The sequence below is a fragment of the Schistosoma mansoni genome (assembly GCF_000237925.1).
Source record: "Schistosoma mansoni, WGS project CABG00000000 data, chromosome 5 unplaced supercontig 0195, strain Puerto Rico, whole genome shotgun sequence".
Taxonomy (NCBI): domain Eukaryota; kingdom Metazoa; phylum Platyhelminthes; class Trematoda; order Strigeidida; family Schistosomatidae; genus Schistosoma; species Schistosoma mansoni.
In genome coordinates, this window is record NW_017386018.1 from 372,973 (window position 1) to 394,804 (window position 21,832).

Below are 21,832 nucleotides of genomic sequence, written 5' to 3' on the forward strand. Positions count from 1 at the left end.
GGGTTAGTAACTGCACATCTGGAAAATTAAAATGAAGGTGGAAATTCATAATCAGTTAATTACCACATCTAGTTAGAGTAAAGACTGATGTTGGTTATGTATATTGTTTAATTATCAATGGGATTTATAAGTATTTAATAGAACAGATAAAATGAAAATTAGATGGTCAGCTTAATAAACACACCAAAAATTAGTACTTAATAAACCATAAATAATCAAAAGCTTTTGGAAATTCGAACAGAGTTTGAGGGACATAATATTAACTAAGTAGAAGGCCAGAGTAGATTAGGAAGCTGTACAAACTTTTTCTGTATGCAAAAGTTAGGTTGATATATATTTTCATGGCTTCTACTGCACGTAAGACCTGGATTTCAGATTCCGAATATACTGGAGTGCTAAACAAGTCTAAGATAGCAATCACCTGGACCTGAAACCCCATACTTGATCCAGAGATATTACACAATATAATTTGCCGAGAACTAAGACGATGCAAGCGAATGTCCAGTACTTAAACTGGATCGGTGGGTACAGAGGATTCATCTAGAAAGGTTGAAAAACTCTGATTCCAAACCAGTGGTACACACGAGCTCCAGGATTCCAAGGGAACAAGTGACCGCATCTCCTAACGTTTCTCTACTGCCTTGTGAACTAGATGTTTAGGGTAAATGCCAAGAAGCGTCCGTTTAAGGAAACCATCTGTTTCGGTCTAGGTACCCGAGCCGTACCCCAGACCACAAATTTATGCGGCATATATATTTTTGGTGCCCCTTTGTACCGATGTTTGTGTTTAAATAATTAAATAAAAGACCATGCAAACTGACTATATTTCTTACGAATGAACATATTGGATGTTTTAACTTTATCATGATTTGCAAAATCACACCTTACTTTAAACTGAAAGCTTGAAGTACACAGAAATTGATTATTAAATCCTGTTGACACAAATTGCAACTTGCTATAAATGTACTTTCCTTACTATCTGCCGTTGGCAGCCAGTTTTAGTTTAATAAGCCTACAAAAGGTGAACTAATAATTTAGGTTGTTTACTTTTACAAGACATATTACGCACGCTTTCGTCAGTTAACTACTCATTATGAATAATATATATCTTAACGGAAATTACACACTGCAAAACACTGAAAACGTACAAGATTACGTAAAAATTTACATAAGTTTATGTATGAAATTTATGAAAAGACTGTACAAATAAGAAAATGAAAAAGATACAAGTCTGAATCTGACCAGTTAGAAATCATTTATCAAACACTTTCGAAAAGTTCTTTAAGATGACGTCCAAGGCGCTTTAGAAGTAAACTTTGAAGAGGAGTAAAAAGGAGTTGGGAACTTCATGCTACATCGACAACTGAACGAGGTAAGTCACCATAATTACGAGATCTGGCGCGCATTAACTGTCTTTGTCGAATGGCCGATGGTGAAGCAACTGATGCGAGATTAGCAGCGGCTGGGCTCACACGATTTCGATTACGCCTAACGGCTGACCTTTCACCTCCATTAGCGAAAGCAGCACCAGACTTTAGGGCCTCCATTAAATTATCAATGACATTTCCCTCTTCCTCTGTAGGTGCCCTGGGTCCTGAGCTATTCAGAATAGCTTTATCCTCACGTTCACGCTGACGGCGTGCTTGCTCGTCCCGTGCCTTTTTCATTTTTTCTTCCAATGCATGCTTTTTCGCCAGGTCAGAAGCAGAACGTTTAAAGGCAACATGGAAGTCTTTCAAATCAGAAAATAAATTCTCCATATGGTATTTGTTGGGGTCAAATGCCAAGTATTTAGAAACTGTCACAAATTTATTCTGCATTCGTTTATGCATCATTTCTAGCTGTGACAACTGTTCTTTAGCGGATACAAGGAAATCTTGCATTACAGGAATATAATTGTCATTAGGTTCTTGAGCTTTGTATGTCTTTAAGTCTGTATCAATATTGGAAACGGACTTCTTCATTTCTGCAATGTTGGCTTTTAGACTATCCTCAGAGACACGGCAAGCTCGTTCAACATGCGAGAAATCATCCAGAAACCCTTTAACAGTTTCTGGGAATTTTCGATCAAGAGAGCCAATCAAAAAATGAAGTAACGTCTGAGAATTGGAGACATCTTTTGTCGCCTCTAACTTGGTTAGAAAACTAATTTCAAATCCAATCGCCTCTGCATTCCTGGAACCCGCGTTCATATAATTGCCTAATAGCAGAACCAACTCTAAGATACGTTTGAAGTGTTTGCTGAAATGTATTTCCTGCAACGCTTCGTCTACGTCAACTATCTCAGGCTTTACTTCACTAAGTTTTTCATTAAATTTCATTTTAAATAGGATTGAATTTAGTCTAGGTATGAGTTTCTTAATATCACTAACTTTGCACACAAATTGTTCAGGTTCCGCTAGTGCCTCATATTCATCTTTAAGTGAACTGATCTTTGAAATAACTGATGGTTCTGGGAGGGCTTTAACCAGCTGCTCTAACATATTTGGAGTTAATAAGCTTTCATCAACAGTTAGGATACGCCGACGAAGCTCATCATATGGCACTTTAAGTGAACCAAGAAGAATCGACAGATTTTGAGCCACTTTGTCGTCCAAATACCTCAGCTTTTTCGTCTTACGAGATTGAATACCTTGTAGATTTCCAGCTGCAGCTGCGCCATCTGATGTAGAATCAGACACCATCACCTTAGCTGGCTTTGTGCTAAATTGAGCACTAAGATTTTTCAACAAATCCCCATACTCAAGCTCATCCTCATGAAGTTGGACCCAGACAGAGTCTTTATCAAGCATATTGGGCTTAATTTTTTCCCAATTGGCCTTTTTCATAGGGACATCCAAAGTGTATTTCTTTTTTGGTTTCATACCAAAAGGAAGTTCGTCCGGAGGTTTAGATGACTGGAAACCCGGCGGAGGTGGCGGAACACCTCCCATGGGCGGTGGTGGTGGCGGGATACTTCCCATGGGCGGTGGTGGTGGCGGAATACCTCCCATGGGTGGTGGTGGTGGTGGTGGCGGAGGAGGAGGAGGAGGAGGAACACCCTCCATAGGTGGTGGTGGAGGAATGCCTGGAGGTGGTGGTATACTTGAACTTAACGAAGGTGGAGGTAAGATATCAGGAGTAAGCTTTATTGTAGACCTGTCTCCCGAACTCAAATGACTTTGTAATGTTTGCACTTTGGCTTCTGCCTCTAATTTAGCTTGAAGAGCGGCATCTAACTTAGCTTGAAGCTCCTCAACACGAGTTGAAGCGTCAGCTTCCTTTAGTGCATCTACCAATAATGCGACAGTACTCTCAACATCCAGGCGCAGAATGTTCATATGCGGATCAGGATCGACACCATCATTCTGAATCATAACTTGACCAATCAGTTCTTCCAGAAGAGTAAAGTAAGCTAATCTATAAGGCTCATCACGAATGAAAAGAAAATGCTGTAGTATTGACAGAAAATGCTTCTCTGATTTGCTCCCCATAATAGTACGATGAAGAATGTGGAAAATCTGGTTAGCATCATCGAGATCACATTTGACTGAATCTAGTCGCTCAAAAACATCGTCCAAGTCCTGATCAGCTCTAGAACGGTAGATTGTTATGTGATTTTGAATGTCAGCGTCCAATGAATTTTCAAGTTTGTTAAGCTTTTCAATAATTCCTAAACTATTAAACTCACACCGTAAATGCACCCTGTAGTCAATATCGAAAGAGCTCTCATCAAGACAACTGCGGTTCACTAGAACATTAATAAACTGCAACGAAGCCCGCGCAACTTCAGGACAATCCAGGGCTTTAACTAAAGGCATGAAGCGTTCGTCTGGTGTCCCATTAAGTTCCGCACTAAATGTTAGTCCCTCCAGAACGTTCTTGTAGCCTTTAGCATTACAAAGAGCAATACTAGATAAAAGCTCTATAGCACAGTCCACTAAAGGTGACTGATCACTGTCCAGGCACTTGGCAATAAATGTAGTTGCACTTTCATGGTCTACCAAAGCATATAAGCCATAACCGCAATTCCCAAGAGCACGGATACAACGTAAACAGTGTAGAGCACAACTAGGGTAGTAGTTTGTTAGAGTAAGAGCCAGAAAGTGTAGCAAATTGTTCAGGCCGTTGTTAGATGGATTGTTAAATTCCCGAACCCAACTTACACCATTATTTAACAAGTTTACACGTAGGTTTTCCAATGAGTTTAGCAGCTGCTTTGGAGAATAGTTTTGTGGAACCAACAAGAACCTCGCACAATAATCAGGAGCGTTTTTTGAAGATCCAAGCTTCTTCCCATACGTTTCAAGCATCTCGAGTTTGGTTTTTATAGGTTTTTCTCTCAAAGATATAGTTTGTTCTGTCGATAAATTCATATCTTCCAACATTTGCAGAAATTTCCGTTCTACTTCGTCATCACTCACACTACCCATATTTGCCGATGACGGTGGTGACTCGCTACTTCTAGAATCTTTACTATATTTATCTTTATGCTTTTCTTTAGGATGGTCTCTGGTACTGAATAGCTTCTTTAATTTGTTTCCAACAGTTTCGTCTTTCCTGGGATCCATTTGTGCCTGTAACGGAACGCAATTTTGATAGGGACGGAAAAAATAACATATGACTTATAAACCATGATATCAATACTGATAACTAACCTTTGAGGAAATCCCTTAAACGTATGTTTGACATTCGCGGGCTTTCAATACTTTTGTAATACCGGCACAATAAAATGTGCTTTTAGATTCCAATATAAATTAGAAATAACCGACTTGCCTGAAAATGGTCAAAACTTTCCTGAACATACTCGCTTACTGTTAGAATTTTACTCACATAATTCAAACGTGTAGTAATCACCATTGGTGACAAATTCAGAATATCTAGTATTAAGTGGTAATTTATATAATTACTTTCACTGGACAGAAGTCGTGTATTGATTTATTCTCTGGCCCTGTGTTCAGATACAATCGTTTAGTCAAGATGAGTAACGGGAAGATCCTTTGGGTAATTTACCTGTAGTGACCTACTTTTATGAAGAGAACACGATTGGCATGATGGAAACAATTAATACTATAACCCATTGTACCAGTGATTGTTTTACTGCAGCTGTTCATTTAAGTGTACCAAAAAGACACTTTTCTGTGGTTTTGTGGCCATGTACGAACTCGCGTAGGCTCAGTAGTCCCGCTTGTAAACTTTGACACGATCTCGCTATTATTTCGGTACTACGTGATCGCCAACAAATGCATCTTACTACAGCCATCAATTGCCTTCTAACATTTGGCCTACGGAGGAATCTAACTAAGTAACTGACACGTAGTCTTCCTGTAGTACTGATCATGGTCAACTGCGACTCAACGCTTACAACACACTTATCATCCTCATTTCTACATTATGCACAGGGTCAATATTGAACAAAGCAGCTGAAGTCCCATTACTGTACAATTCTACGTCTTACAGCTCCTTACCAAGACACATCTTAACTCTGTGCCGTACAGCCCACAATTTCAACACTCTGAATAGGATTCGGCTGCTGATGAATTTAACAAAACTGGTGTTCTCATCTCTTGTAATGCAATCTTCTCAAGGTCAAACAAGATAAAGATATGGAGACTGACAGTCAACTTGTATTTTATCGTACTCAAAGGTAACCTAATGGAAAATGCATTTAGATATTGGCTTAACTAATGCGTCTATCAAAGATTTTAAACGTATACAGAAGGTAAAAACTGAGGGGAAGTAAACATGTTAATAAGTGTTCGGAGTTGGAAGCAACCAGGAAACCGCTGCATGTTACATGATGATACTCAATATTGCACCTAAAACAGAGTCCACAAACTTGTCTGCCAATTTTTGGGACATGAACGAACAAATGATTGTACAAGATAGGGTTTGAATTATTAGCAGTTACTAACCACGGACTCGCGCAGAATAATAGCTAGCCTTTGCAGATAAGTTTATTGAAGTCTATGCAGTGATAACAATGACAAGTGGCATTGTTATTTCTGATTGACAATCACCCACTGTTCCCTGGTCGGACAACGATCCATGTGTAATTGTTAGTCAGAAGAACATATATACAAACAAACGTCAATAAATTCAACTACGTTAATAAAATGTTAATCATCTAAATCTTATCACTTGACTCCCATGCTATCCACTTTATGTCACTTATCAAGTTCGATTCTCATCAGTATGCAGACGGAAGGTTTTAGCCATCCATTTCTCGATGCTTAAGCAAGTACATACATTTGTATCTGCTCGTCTAGGGTTCTTAGCAGACCGTAGGACGAACATGCTTGAATGTATACGAAGATATGATGATAATGGACATCTCCATCAAAGATGATCTGATGAATGTTGGTCAAGTACCGACTGAAATATCAGTGACTTTAGAAGTTACGTGAACAAGCAAGTTCAGGAACAAAAAGTTCAGAAAGCATGGTGCCTGAGAAATTGTTATTGCACCTGGGCGTACGCGAGCATCCTGAGTATGAACTCCTGTAGAACCTAAAATGCGCTAAGGATTTAGCATCACTACGTTCGTTGTGGTATGATAATTCATGCTCGTTACAATTACATATAACAAAATCCGTTTCTGACAAAGTAGGCTGAAGTCATGGGACATGATTACGAATCCCCTGTAGTCTCGATCGATCACAAACGCCAACAAATTGTTATCGATAAGTCAACTTTGAAGTAGACGAAATGTAATTATTATAGGAATGATCAATATAATAGGAGGGTTTAGCAAGGAAGAAAGGATTGCTATAAAAGGGTCACTGGATACGGTACGACAGCGAATCAATAAATTTTGCATACTTTGGTAGTATGTGAGCCTCTATTAAACAGAATTTGCAATAAATGCTTTATGAAATATGGTAGATTCGCTGTGTAATTGTGGTATCTATATGAACTAATAACTCCTTCGTACTTGATTACCCGCTCATTACGAATTCCAAATACAATATGTTCGTTTGTGCTCATCTAGTTCTGTCCGACTTGAATTGCACTATTTCGAGAATTCCTAGTTGGGACAGTGGTTCGAATACATCCAATCATTATATTGGCGTCCCGATGGAGCCTGTGGCTGAAAAGTAGGATATACATCCAAATCCTAAAACTTTCTAAGATAATAAGGAAAGGTTTGAAATCCGAAGTATAAACAGAGATGTTAAAGATGATAAAATTGTGGCTCACTCCCTTACATTCATCGGAAAAGAAGCCCACAGCATACTAAAAGCTCTGGCATTCCCAGATAAGCCGATTTCTCTTCCCTATGCAACTCTCAAACAACTGCTATTAAATAATATAAAATGTTCTAATTTCGAATGCCGTGAAGGAGCAAAATCTCATAAAACAATCCGTCAGAACAATCAGAAGGCCAGAGAACTTATCCTTAAATTACAGGAACAAGTCACAAAGTGTAATTTTAGTGATCAACATAATGTCTAGCTGTGTGGTTGATTGGTTGCAGGGATAAAGATACCAAATCCGAAAAGAGAGCTTATGCAAATGCCAAGGTGTTCCTTTCCAGATGCTAAAACTGCGCATGTCAACTATGAGGCATCGCATGAAATTGACCTACAGAACACCAAGAATGCTACTACATTATTTAGCCATCCCAATTCATTGATCACTCAAGGTCAAGAAGAGAACAATTCATTGAGGAATAGAAAGGCAGGCCACAAAGGTAAACACAAGTGTGGTAAACGTTTTTCCTATGGTACATATCATCCACGCAATTAATGTGTATTTTTTCATGCTAAATGCATTAAATATGGTAAAGTTGGACACATCCTTTCAATTTGTCAAGCTAATGTTCATTTCGTCTCAACTAACACTAAACTTCGTAATTCGGATCCTATTAATTTTGGTGATTCTAATAGTCATGACCATCCTGACATACAACTACTAGTTATTCACTTCATATTCAAAAACGATTATATCTGTCCTGTGGTGTTTTTCACGACTCTGTTGACGACACTGACATATCAAGTCCATCATTTCGGTAGGGAACTTAAAGTCATTAAATCCTGATGCCATACTTTCGCCTACCAAATTTTTCTATTTCTAGTAATACTGGCCGTAAACTTTCTATTCTTGGGTGTTGAATTTGTCAATCAGCGATGATAAATCTTCAATTGTAAATTGTGAATTTCTCATCACTGAGCGTGAACTGTCTATACTAGGTCTAAGAAATTTACGAAAGCTTCAAGGTCAGCTTTCCCTACTGACTACTGGAAATGGTTCTAATGAAGTATCCGATAACTCGCTAACTACGGAATCGAAGTGCGGGAAATTACACATGACTCCAAAGTTCCTTCATTCTCACATGCAAGCAAGAAATTTCGAAACCTTAAAAACAAACGTCAGTTCTATTACTGCCGCAAGGTCCAAAGACCCGGAGAGTAGAGCAGATAGATTCCCTCACTTCATAGTTACTGAATCGAACGCAAAAGAAACATTAACGACATTGCTTAAACAAAAAGTCTGCTTAGATAGGTCAATAAATCTATGGTTTATATGTGATCCAGTCAAAACAACTGAATAAGTTGCAAGGAATCAGATCATACAGAGTACATACCCAATACATAGTTGGACCGACACATTATGAACCAAGGGAGAAGTACAGCTGATCACAGAAATTTAGCTCCTCATTTAAGCTGTGGTGAATGTGGTATTTGTACGAGCATATGATTTCCTTGTATCTGATTACCCGCTTATTAAAAATTCCAAATACAATAAGTTCGTTTGTGCACATCTGGTTCTGTTTGGCTTAAATTGCGCTGTTTTGGGAATTTTTAGTTAGTACATCAATTTGAGTACTTCTAATTATCATAGTAATTCAGGTAATCAAATGGACTTTTCGAGAGGTCATGTGATGATACTATTTACTTGTGAAAACCTATTTACTTGGTATCATAAAGAGGTTTAGACTTTGGAACATAAGTGGGTCAAATATTCCACGTTTCGTCATTCTGACTTGTTGCAAGTGATCATGCTCGCAATAGATCCATTCCCTAGTTTATGGTTTGGATATAATCGTAGGTTAGTCGTCCATATGGTTATCTCTCGTCAGTAAAGTGTTTGTCTATTCACGTAAGGGTGAAGTTCAAAATTCCGTTACTTACTGCTCTTCCACCTTGGGTTTACTAGCATCCAAAATATATCGATCTACCGACTCTGTACATGGCCCGGTTAATACTCATGATACCATCACGACATCAGGTACAGACTCTTGACTGCTTTTATTTATATAACCTGAAGTAAAAAACACCAATAACTGTAGCTACATGAAATGAGTGGGGACTTACATATGTCTGTGTTCATATACGCATGCATCAGATGTTAGATATTGGGATCGTGATCATCAGTGGTTACTAAAGCTAATGAATTGAAGTTGCTACTTAGAGCAACCTAAAATCAGTCACCAATGTCGACTTCGTTATTGGTACTGTTGTTATGATAAGCCGAATCCTAAAATTGTAGATTCGTCATGATGTGACGACCTAATTCACAAGATCTTACATGGATGTCACATCACTGTATATTCTGACTCGTCATGTTGTGACAATCAGCAGTACGATGTCCAGCACTTCCAACGAACATATTTGGCTGTGGATATAATAGTAAATTTTAATATAAATAAGGACTTGTTACACAAGGCTGAGCCATGCTATACCTATCAAATTGTCCCCGCATTCACCATCGCTGACCTCTCCGTATTAATTGTTGAACATTAATTTTCGCAGTTATTTGATGTGGTTAGAACCAATACCACCGCGGACCTGCTACTCTAAAATACTTCACCAATACGAGGGAGAACGGTATAAATTCGGACAAAAGATTGGATCCGTATCGAGACATAATTTGACGGACGCACACAGCGTCCGGGGGCACCATTAATCAACTTGACACGAAGATAAAATATAAGTATACAGTAAGCTATTTTGATGAGTTAACAAGCATCCGTTTGGATGCCGAAAGTCGAATAAATTGCAATTTGTCAAAGACGTCTGCTTGCAACTTCAACTCAAATAGAGTTGTAGTGGTATCGGTCACAATCACACAACCCTCAAAGCTGAACGTGAAATAACTAGGAAAATAGATGTTCAACACTTAACACGAAGATAAGGTAAAAAATGATGAACGCGGGAATATACAATCCAGTCGAATGGCATGGCTAAGCCTTACGGACGTGGTCATTCTGTATAACTTGCCTTCACCCACATTAAGTGTATTATTGAAGATTCAAATGGTTGTGGACGGAATAGAAGAAGCTTTCGCTTAACGGGCTTCCGTGTCTAGTAACAGTGGATCACCAATACCGCCAGATGTCGCAAGTCTTGCAGTTTGACAACACTTTACTAGTAACACCTATAATTGAATCGCACCCACCCAGTGAAACCAAAGGTCAGAAGTGAGGAAGTCAGAAGATATATTTGATAGGCTATCAATATATCGAGGAGTGACTGATCTAAACCGACTAGTGATCACAGGAGAAGTTGAGCAGGGCGTTCCAACGCGTGATCTGGCGTGGATGCATGACCAAGCGCATTCAGCTAGGTGAGTCCATTAAAACTAATCCGATCAGCATCCAATGTAGAACACTTACAGAGCTATTGATTTTGGGGATTTATTTACCACTACATTATTCTGTCTTCAGCCCGAATGTGTTCTTTACAAACGCCAGATGTATCGCTGATTGTTACGAAACGATAAGTCGGAATATATGATTATATGACCTCCACGTAAGATCTTATAGACTAGGTCTTCACGTCATTACACATCTACAATTTTAGGATTAGGTCTATTATTGTATTAGTACTGATAATAAAGTAGACCATAATTCTGCAGAGCCCTGTAACTGCTCGTATCCTTTATCCTTGTGCCAAACCCACAAAATTCAATTATTTTTAGCTTGATCCACACCGATATAAGGGCCAGGTTGTTTACGTCCCTGTTGTAATTTCTCTTATCACAATCCAGCTATTCCTGTTACTTAGTATTCTTGAACACCAATTCACTGGACAAGTCCCCATATCAGAGTACAGTCGAACAGGAACAAAATTATGTTCCAAATAACAAGGGTAGATTGAAGTAAGAAGCACAATATGAAAAATGTTGGTATACTCATAGTTTTTACATGACGTTCTAGAGTGTTCTCCAAGTATTGACTAGCGCTAATTTGATAAGAAATAGCCAATCAAAATGCACCAACACAATCGTGCACGGAATATGCGCTTATCCAATCTATGTCCCGCTAACAGTCCCTCTAAACGTCATCCAAAGATTTGGAGGATGAAGTTACATTCGGTGAGATAAATAAAGACACAATCATTGCAGAATTCCTGTTTTTTTTAGTCTGTAGATATTAAAATTATTATGTGTAATGTAATCAACATGGACCTGTTCGATTTTATTACAGGAAGACAGACGTAAAATGTACGAGTGGAAGAAGAGCCTTTCCATGAACTCTACAAAACATTTAAAAAGTTGGTTAAAAACTAACTAATCAAAGCGCAAGTTTTATGCATAAAAGTCTATGAAAAATGTATTAAGATGAACAAATGAATATTGGATAGACTCGATGTATTTGTGACATACTGAAGTTGGTACAAGTATAATGTCAATAAACAACTGGTCAGTCAACCATATGTAGAGCAGAACTTGGCGCATGCCCACATCAACTCCAACAACATACTGAGGTGTGTTTGTCAGAGCAGATCCAAAACACAGTAGGTAGTAACAGTAATATTGATGGTAAAACGGATTAGGGATCAAAGGCAAGATTCCAGGTAAAGTCAACCAGTGAAATGAAAACTTCTGTAACGAATTTAGAAGCTTGGGGTCTATGGGGAAATAAACTATGGATGGCTCTGAAATATTGAGAAAGATTTTGATCCTAGTAATACAAAGTCTTTAATCAATAGTTATGGCAGTCATGCTGACCCAATCATGTAGTTTTCACCTATCAACAGGGCTCAGTTAAGTAATTACTGCATTCAATGAATTATGAAGTGTCTTGGTTTGGCTCCTTCCAGCTTTCTTCAAAATTACTCCCTGACTATAAATCATCACTCATCAGGGTGGTCGGTGGATGGGGAGTACATAATGCTCGTGTCGATCAATTTAGTCTATAAAGATTCCTATCTGAGCCTATCCTCATATTTTCAAAAACGATAACCGTGGATCTAATGCGAAATGTCCGAAGTTGCCTATAATCGAATACTAGCAATCTACGGATATTTTTTCAGAGGCTATGTTACGCAGCCATAAACAAACATGTGGTTCTAATGGAGCATAACAAGAGTCTGGGTATATGATACAGAGTCGGTGGAAGTCTCCTGTTGAACCTGTTCAACAATGGTCGATGGAGGTGTGGTCTACTTCCTTCCACTTTCCAGTGGATGTTGGCATCTCAAATAATGTTGCTCTCCGTGCATAAATTTGTTACTCACTAAGAATAGACGGTCATCAAAGTATAGTTGTAGCAGACAACTGGTAGCATCTGTTCGTTAGGATGAGATATAATAAGGCTCACCTAAGTGTCTGTCACTTTGGATTAAACTTTCTGTCCGGACTTTAAAATCTCCCGCCACAATTACGTTTGAGCGTTAGGCTTTTCGTTAGACAGAAGAAAGCTATTTACAAAACTTATCATTAACTTCATCCGGGCAGCAGTTAGAGAAAGCTTAGGCGGGGGCGGTGCAGCTGAAATGTGTCCCAATCCTCCTGTGTTCTTAATTTTCCATCTTGGTCGGATATCCCACAACTGACTGTCTGTTTAACTACATTCAACCGGAGGTTATTCTGCTTTAGATTTTAGTGTTGTTGTGGGGCATAGTGTGTGTGACCATTTATGCCACCAGAGTAACGGATCCAGAACAACGCTATTGTCTCGCTATGATGTGGCCGCCTAATATACACGATCCTAGGCCAAAGTGATATCATTGTCCATACTGACTCACCTGATCATGAACATCAACGGTGTTGTCCGTACAAACACTTGAAGAATACATTGGGACTAGTGTCATACATATAGTGTAGAAACTACAGAGGTAAATAGAGTAAATAGCGCTGCACTGGCAAGTCATGCAGTCCCAGTAATATTCCAAAGTCGACCTTTGTTTGATCCCTACTATCTTTCACCAGATATTCGAAGGCCGATGTGAAGTTAGCATAAATTGGGCTTCAAGGATGAATTATGATAATGATTCGGCGTTATTTAAATGTCGATAGACCGTACTTGTGTCAAAGAACCCACGTGAGTTTGCGCTCAAGCTGCCAGGTATATCGAGGGTCGATCGTGACAGTTTTCTTCACTGACTATGTGAGGTGAAATGAATGGTCATACACAGATCCTGTACATATGTTTTTTAGATAGCATACGTCAATGACACGCGATTTTACAGTCCTAGTTAAGGGAACCTGATGAACATTTTGACATAAGGTTCAAAAATTAAGGGTTCTAACCTTCAGTTTAGAATACGATTATACGATACCAAGAATAACATTTCGTAGGCTAGAAATTTAACACTGGTTGAGTATAGAGAGTAAGTTAAAGGGGAAAGGTTGATAGTGAGATAGCAGGAATATTAGGAAGTGACGAAGGGATTTGGTTTTGAACAAAGAAATCACTCAGACTGTTAGAAGTATGAGAAGACCTGTCACGTGTCGGCTCCCGCTACATTTGGATGAAATGTTTCCTCGGGGGACCTGAAAGTAAGACTCTATTGTTAAAGGTCATGGAGACGTGGGAGCGTGACCACAGACCGAAAGGAGAAGCTGACTGAGGCCTGTGGCATATATCCTTCTCGCCAGAAATTTGTGATATATTGGCTCTGTTCGCCGGAATGCCTTGCATCTGAAAATCTGTGTAGTGAAATGAGGTGTGACAATGTTAGGACTAAGCTTTTTCAATGTCTTTCCGCTATAAGAGGACAACATCTCCGCGAATACTGGGAGTCTGATGGAAATATATTTTTGCCACAAGAAGCACAAGCATAATCAGTGGATCAGTATAGATACTCTGTGCAAGATTAGGGATGGGGAAACAAGAACACATCAATCAACAGCAGCTGAACAAAAGTAAAAATAGATAAAACACAGGTCGAGTACATAGAAGTGCAAAATCGAGTAGAAAAAAACATTACAGCCGATAAATGAGGATGTGTGAAAGAAAATACGTACGTGTGTGCTCACCTAGTCCTATTTGGTTTAAATTGCATCATTTCGGGGATTCCTAGTTAGTGCAAGAATTTATCTACTAAATATCATTGACCAACATGGTCGATTTTGTCAGAGTTGATCATGAACTTATCGATCTACAACACTGTGGGTCATTGTCGAATAATCAAATAGATGAACTCCTCACTATACATCAACTTCCTTGACTATGACAAGCATTCGACAGCACAGATAGGAGAACCTTATAAAATCCTTCTCCACATTGTGGTGCATCTGAAGCTATTCTCATCGTTATACGAAACTTCAACGATGAACTGAATTACAAAGATAAGCAGAGAGAACAGCCCATAGATGCATTTCAATTGAAGAGTGTTGTCAGAAAAGGCTATTTATTCTCATCTTCTCTCTTTCTGACCATTGTTAGGTGATGTGTGAAGATCTTCACATCTCTGGAGCAGCACAGCAAACAGTGGACATCCATGAAACAAATGGATGATTTGACCTGTACAGATCACATAGCCCCTCTATCCCGTACATTGTAAGATGTGTAGGTGAAGACGAACAACGTGACAGCAGTTTCAATAGGAGTATGCCTCAAGGTTTACAGGAAAGAAAAAAGTAAGATCCTAATGTACAACATAATGAGTACCGACCGAATTACACTTGATGGAGAAACTGTGGAAGAGATGGGAGCCTTAACATGAATGAGAAGCACCATTGGTGAGCAAGGAGGATCTGACTCCAACATGGATGTAAAGTTCAAGAATGCAAGGAAAATATTGCTGCACTTGAAGAACATCTGGAACTTGAAAGAAACTGACAGATGACACCAAAGTTAGAATGTTTAATACAAATGTTATTGTGATGATTTGAAGTATTTGAATTATAGTATAAACTAGTAATCCCAAAAACAAAGCAATTTAATCAAGAAGTATTAGATGAACATGAACGAATGTATTGTATTTGGAATTCAAAATCAAGCACTCACTAATACAAAGGAGTCATTAGTTCAAACACCACGGTTATATTGTACGGAACTGAAACTTAGAGAACCATTACAACTATCATCGAAAAGGTACAGGTATTTTCCAATAACTTTCTACTCAAGATACTTCAGATATACTGACTAGAGACCATCGGCAAAAATGGACTTCGGCAGATAAAAAATCAGCTTTCGGCCTAAGAGTAAATCAGAAAAGGACGCTGGAACTAGATAGGACACACTTTGGATATAAGGCGGCATCACAAGGTGTACTCTAAATTGGAATCTGCAAGTCAAAAAATGAAAGGATAGATGAAATGATACATAGTTCTGGGCATTTATGAACATGAAAAACACTTATCAGCAACTAGAAATCTGAGCCTGGTACAAACCTGGTTGGAGATTCTTGGTTTCAGGCCTATGCCCCACCAGGGGTAGCAAACTTAAGTGAGTAGAGGAAATATTCTGATACTACTGTCAAACATGTCAAGTAATCTAACGAATATAAGTTAAAAAACGTATATTTGATATGTTTTATGAAAAGGAAGTGATAGGAATTATTTGACCTGCTTTGTTAGAGCATGAGAAAGTTTTTATTGTAAACTGTATGACTTTAAAGAGACTCATCGATCTTAGGTAATTAATACTCATATCATCAAAAGTTCCTGTCAAAGTTATTATTGATTAGACCATTGAATCTGTAAATGTTAAGCGATAAATATGTATTATCCACTTGTAGTGATTTCCGAATAGTTATAATTGGTGTGATCCCACCACATCAAAGTTACATGTCAAGAGTTCTGAAGAAAATGAATTCATAAGTAGAATCTCTCACCAGCGGAAAGCAAAACTTTTACAACAACAGTGAATTTCTTTTTATGAATTTAGACTAGAATCTAGGTCAGCAGGGGTGATGGACAAACAGACAAATATCTCTGTTACAGATTGATGATCACGTAGACTAATACAAGCGTGTTCTTAAACACAATAACACAACGGAATTAAGCAATGTTATTCGTAATCTTAATGTGAAAGTGTTTGCTCTTGAGAATACTGTAAATGCAAACTTAAGAAACAGTAGTATGAAAAAGAAAGTTACTAGTAATATAATCAAAGTGGATAAAATCGCTTCTACTTGCTCTGAAAATATTTCCAGTACGTATAACGTAATATGTATATTTTTCGGTATAATATGTGGAATATTGTTTCTAATAAAGAAAATACAAATTTCCATTGATTATTACACATAACGCCAACTTCCATTAGATAAAGTTTTATTCTATGACAAGTTGATTTTGGTAAGTATCTAGGCTACTGGTTCACATTAGGGCTCATAAAGCATATTTTTCATATGAAACTAATTTGATATATAGTATGATGTATCTGTTCATGTATGTTTTATTTTTATTACAATCTAGAACCACGATTGATCCCTCGAAACCATATAAACTGACATAAATTAGGCTACTAATTAACTACGGTTAAGTTTAAAACCCATTGAATATAAGGAGTTCATTTATTACACAGTAAAGTGCAAGTAATCACATTTTAACATGAACAATTTGACTAACATTATAAAAGCTATGATGTTCAAACATGAGATTATAAATTTAGGTATACTTGAGCTGGAGCAGATGACAGTGCACAAAATGTTTCAGTGGTTTATTTAAACCAGTCAACTGTCCAATTCATATTGGTATACAAACACTGAACGTTGCAATTTTAAACCTTCAGTTGCGTTAATATCAATTTATTTTGAATATTTCGTTACCTTCAGTAATAGCACATATATCCTCTCACCTTTTTATGTCGATATTCGTAGTGCTGTTATATCACATATTTTTGTGATGATGCATATCTTGACTTTCGCGTGATTTCTTCCCTTTTCAGTTGTATTTAATCAGAGAATAACAATATGGACGGAGAGGCCCTAAACTTCTTAAAACTATAAATAAACTTTATGTAAGTAAACTGTTTACAATTTCATCGACCCCATTCTAACGAGATTCCATTAACTTGTTTGAAATGTTAATCACAGACAATCCATTTTATTAAGAAAGATAATATAATGTAACAAGCGCTCTAATCAAAGAGATTGACTTTGAAATTCAATCATCAAAATAAAAACTGTGGTTACTTTCCGAGTAATGTGTATGTAATCTGTTCGTCATCAATGAGCTAAATATTTTATCGTACATTTTGCTATAGGCATGTTGTTTCATGAATCATAAATTTATTATTCATTGCGGTTTACACATCTGAATAAAGGAAATGAGAACATAAACTTCTTGTTAAGTTTTGCTATAGTAGATTCAGATAATAATGGTATAAAATCGTAAATATATAGAGACGATACTAATTGCTTGTTTATAAACATATAACCTAGAAATAAGCTTCAGGAGGTCACATCTAAATTCAGGTCTTCACAAAAACTTGTAAACTGAAGTGAGATTCGTTTTATATTTGTCCTTCCGACTACATCACATGAAGGAAAAGTCATGGATTTTTCTAAACATAGTGAACCCATACTGGATATTGTCTTGTTACTTTATAAAGGAAATAGAATTTCGTGTCCAGTTTTTCTGAAGAGAGGAAGGATAATCTTCTCTAATTCTATAAAAAGAAAAGTTTTATTATATGAAAGATATATCTAGTTTGATATTTTGATGCTAATGCCAGAAAATTATCATAATGAGGATAAAGTAGCCAGTTATAGTTACATGGGATATCTCACTGTACAGACCCGATGATTTCTCACTCAGCTGTTTGCTATGTATAAACATCCTGTTTACCAGAAATACATAGATTTAACAATAGTTAATAGTTTAGGAGAAAATATGGAATATCCTCTGACAGTCCTGTCCCACACAAACAAACTGAAAATGTACAGTGCCTAAGTGAGCTATTACAATCTGTATCTAAAACCATTTATTCCTGAATAGCTAGTTTTATCGATGATAATGTGGTCATTATTACCTACAAATGTTCATGTTCTTTAAAACGGTAGTCTTGTGAACTACATTTCAGTGAGCCCTCAAATGTAGATGATAATATTTACAGTCATTAATAAAATACGGTATCTATTACATTGTTGTGAATTCGGCTCCTAGAATTTGTAAAGAAAAGACGTTCGGTGATTGTCAAATTAGTGGATGAAATGAGTTGACGGACTTATAATATGCAATCTTACAATACAACCGACTGCTAACTGGTTGAGTTATCTATATTAATCAACAACTGAACTGGTATCGGAAGACTAGATAGATATTGAGTGGAATAAGATTTTTATTTTGACATGATAGTACGCTTATATACGAAATATTGAATACAAGAATACACGTGATTTGAACTCATATGACAAATAGAAAGTTAGGAGATATGTCAGCTATAGGTCATACACTGTCCAATATAATTAATGTCTAACTGATAAGCTCAACCATACCGCTTGCATCCACCACAGTTCTTGTTTGTGAATTCAAATATTTCTGTGATTCCGTTTATCTGTAATGCACAAACAGAATCTCTTCACAATGTTTGAGCTGTTGTCATCCAGTTTCGATAACGTATAGGAAACGAAGGGTTGCTACAATCATATCTGATAAAAAAAAGAATACAGAGCAAATACTATCTAGTCCGCCTTCATGAAGATAACGGTCACAAACATTAAGAAATTATCTTCTTTAAACTACCGATGCTATGAATTGAATTAACATCAGAGTCGTTTATTCGGAAAAAAGTGAATGCAAGATCTTTCATCATACACAGATTTACAAGTCACAGAAATAATTTCTTAACTCATGTATCAAAGTTGTATATAATTTTTTTGATTATCATGTGTTTTTTTAATAATTTACTTAATCCCTTTACTATTTTCATTTTGACTTAATTTTCATTCGTTTTTGACTGTGAATTTTAATCTTCTAATAACTATTAATTCTGAAATGTTATTGATGTATATTTGATTCTCTATTTATGAATCCATCTATTATTTTAATTGTCCAAAATTAGTTATCATTCACTCAGTATTTTTTATAGTTGAAATCATGAGTCAATTGAAGCTAGACTACCATGGAAAACCTGGAAGCACTGGACGGCCGTTTCGTCCTATTGTGGAACTCCTCAGCAGTGCGCATCCACGATCCCGCCTCGCAAGATTCGAACTCAGGACCTACCAGTCTCGCACCAGAGAACTTAACCGATAGACCACTGAGCCGGCATCCGATGGCGCTTATGTCTAACTTCAACCAATCCACGAAGCTGAGCAACCGTTCACCAATTGTCTATCAGTCTATCGGTGAGATAGTAACTCACTGAAGACATTGATGGATATGTGGCTCAATTTCGTTGATTGGTTGAAGTTAAACATTAACATCGTTGGATGCTGTCTCTGTGGTCTAGTGCTTAAGCGCTCGCGCGCGAGACTGATAGGTTCTGGGTTTGAATCTTGCGAGGCGAGGTCGTGGATGCGCAATGCTGAGGAGTCCCACAATAGGACGAAGCGGCCGTTCAGTGCTTCCAGGTTTTGTATGGTGGTCTAGCTTCAACCGACTCATGCTTTCAACTATGAAAATACCAAATCTCCACAAAACCCCCCTTCTGATTATGTATAAATTAACTGTTTTACCTGGTAAATAGTATCTAATTTAGAAAATTATACCAGTTTCTTTTACTACAGTGATTTTCTATAAACGGATTTTTTTTCAAAAAAAAATATAAATTCATCACGTATTTTCTATTTTTTTAGAAAAAACTCTCAAAAAAAGAATTTATTCAGCTGTTTTTATTTTTCATTTTCACTTTACATTGAATCGGATACGAACGAGAGAAGAAATTGAAATGTAACATTACTAAAAATTAATAATAAAATCAGATTAAATAAACGGTAGAACATCAACATTTATTACATAACAATTGGTTAATTGAATAAAGTAGTAGAGTATTTCTCTAAAATGTTTCTTCCTTAGCTACAATAGTGTATTAATTAAATGGAGAGATTATAATTTATGGACGAGCCAATCAGAAGCGTTCATGGGATTTCAAGGTCACGGCGTCAATTTCAGTACATGATGCTCATGTACAATCGATTCACAGAGGATTTTAGAGAAGACGTGACCATTAAGCGACTAGAATAAACAGGACTACTAAGAATTTCCTTTATTTGTAATTGCAGTAATCAAATGACTTGTAGACCTTGTGCAGACTACCATAATGTTGTCCTTCAATGTAATATATGTTGGAGGAAGACGTATGCTAGAATAGAAATTATTTTCACTCGATCCTGATTGAGACTAAGGCAAATTATGATAATTGCTCCGAACTGTGTAGTAGAAGCACCAGTAACATTGCAATATTCGCAGATGTTACTGAAGCTTCGGCTGTTCAGTGGTATTAGTATTGTAGCGATATATGGGTAATAAAAATGATAAACTTACACAACCGGAGTACACACAAACAATATGAAGTTATATTGTTGAGGCTGAGAGAGTTTTTGCGACCTTATCATGCCTCTAGAGACCAAGTATTGTTGGGCCATATGGATGAGTTCCTCTCCCTTATGTATAACGATTTTAGAACCTTTTGAACCTCTTTCTAACCTTGACAAGTTTTTGGACCATGTAAAAGAAGTGTATCCACTTTAATTCTTTGGTTTTGTATAATATATTTTTACTCCATACTGCCTATCCCTGATTGGCTAATATTTTCAAGGTCACTTTAGATTCGTGTAAAGGTCGTCCATAAATTATAGTTTCGTCGAAAATGTTTATCATAGTAAGTTAGGTAAAAAGTAAAATCTCCTAATGTCATCACTACGAACTTTTGAATTTTTAAATCTACCGTCTATAATATAAATGATCAGGCTGAAAACTTTTATTTTAACGTGTTTAATTTCACCAATGAGTCTTAATATTGGATAATGTAGAAGCAATTCCATAAGTCTGTTTGCACGTTTTAACTAATGAAAGGGATATGATATAAATTATTATTATTATTAACGTTAGGATGTAAAGTCACTGTACAGAAACATCAATGTTAGCTCCAATTACAATCTGACTTTTTTTAAATAGTGGTTATCAGTGAAATATAAGAGTCCTAGACTTAGAATGAACAAATGTACATCATCATTTGCAAGGGATGAAATTATCAAAACATTTATATTTACGGCTGAATTTTAATCGTTCTTTATTGGAATTGGTTCATCCTGTATGGATTACCTCGGTATAATCCTTTTTTCTACAGCTTTGATAGAATAGATGAATAGTGGATAGTTGTGTAATCCAAGATGTTTGCTTCAGCTTATTTAAGACTCATAAGCTGGACATACTTGAATATCAGTATCAAGAGTCAATGTGAACATCAACAGCGAGTTGAGGGTACATTCAGCTAACGAGTTCCAGATAGGAGACAACGTGAATCCTGGATTCCTCTGCTATCCACAACTCTTTTGTTCTATAAAGTATTTATTTATATTCCAGTGTACCATTTATTACCAAGATTATCCCCTTGGATCATGGATCTAAACACTAAAATGACAAATTTGATCACTACGTTATGATAATAGCCCTCGTATTCAATTTGTTGGTTGTCACTATAGTTTAAAGATGTTAGATTAAACAATAGCCCTTGGAAGTTTGGATTCATAACGCTTAGTTGAGTGTTGGACAGAAAATGCTCACAAGG

General features: G+C 37.0%; 1 protein-coding gene across 1 annotated transcript; it reads right to left on the minus strand.

Annotated features, from left to right (window-relative positions):
- Positions 1 to 1,158: 1,158 nt before the first annotated feature.
- Smp_068720 (diaphanous, putative) lies at positions 1,159 to 4,564 on the minus strand. Its single transcript, XM_018791089.1, has one exon. It carries the CDS (start codon positions 4,548 to 4,550, stop codon positions 1,347 to 1,349), a length of 3,204 nt encoding a protein of 1,067 aa, XP_018645706.1. The 5' UTR covers positions 4,551 to 4,564; the 3' UTR covers positions 1,159 to 1,346.
- Positions 4,565 to 21,832: the final 17,268 nt, after the last annotated feature.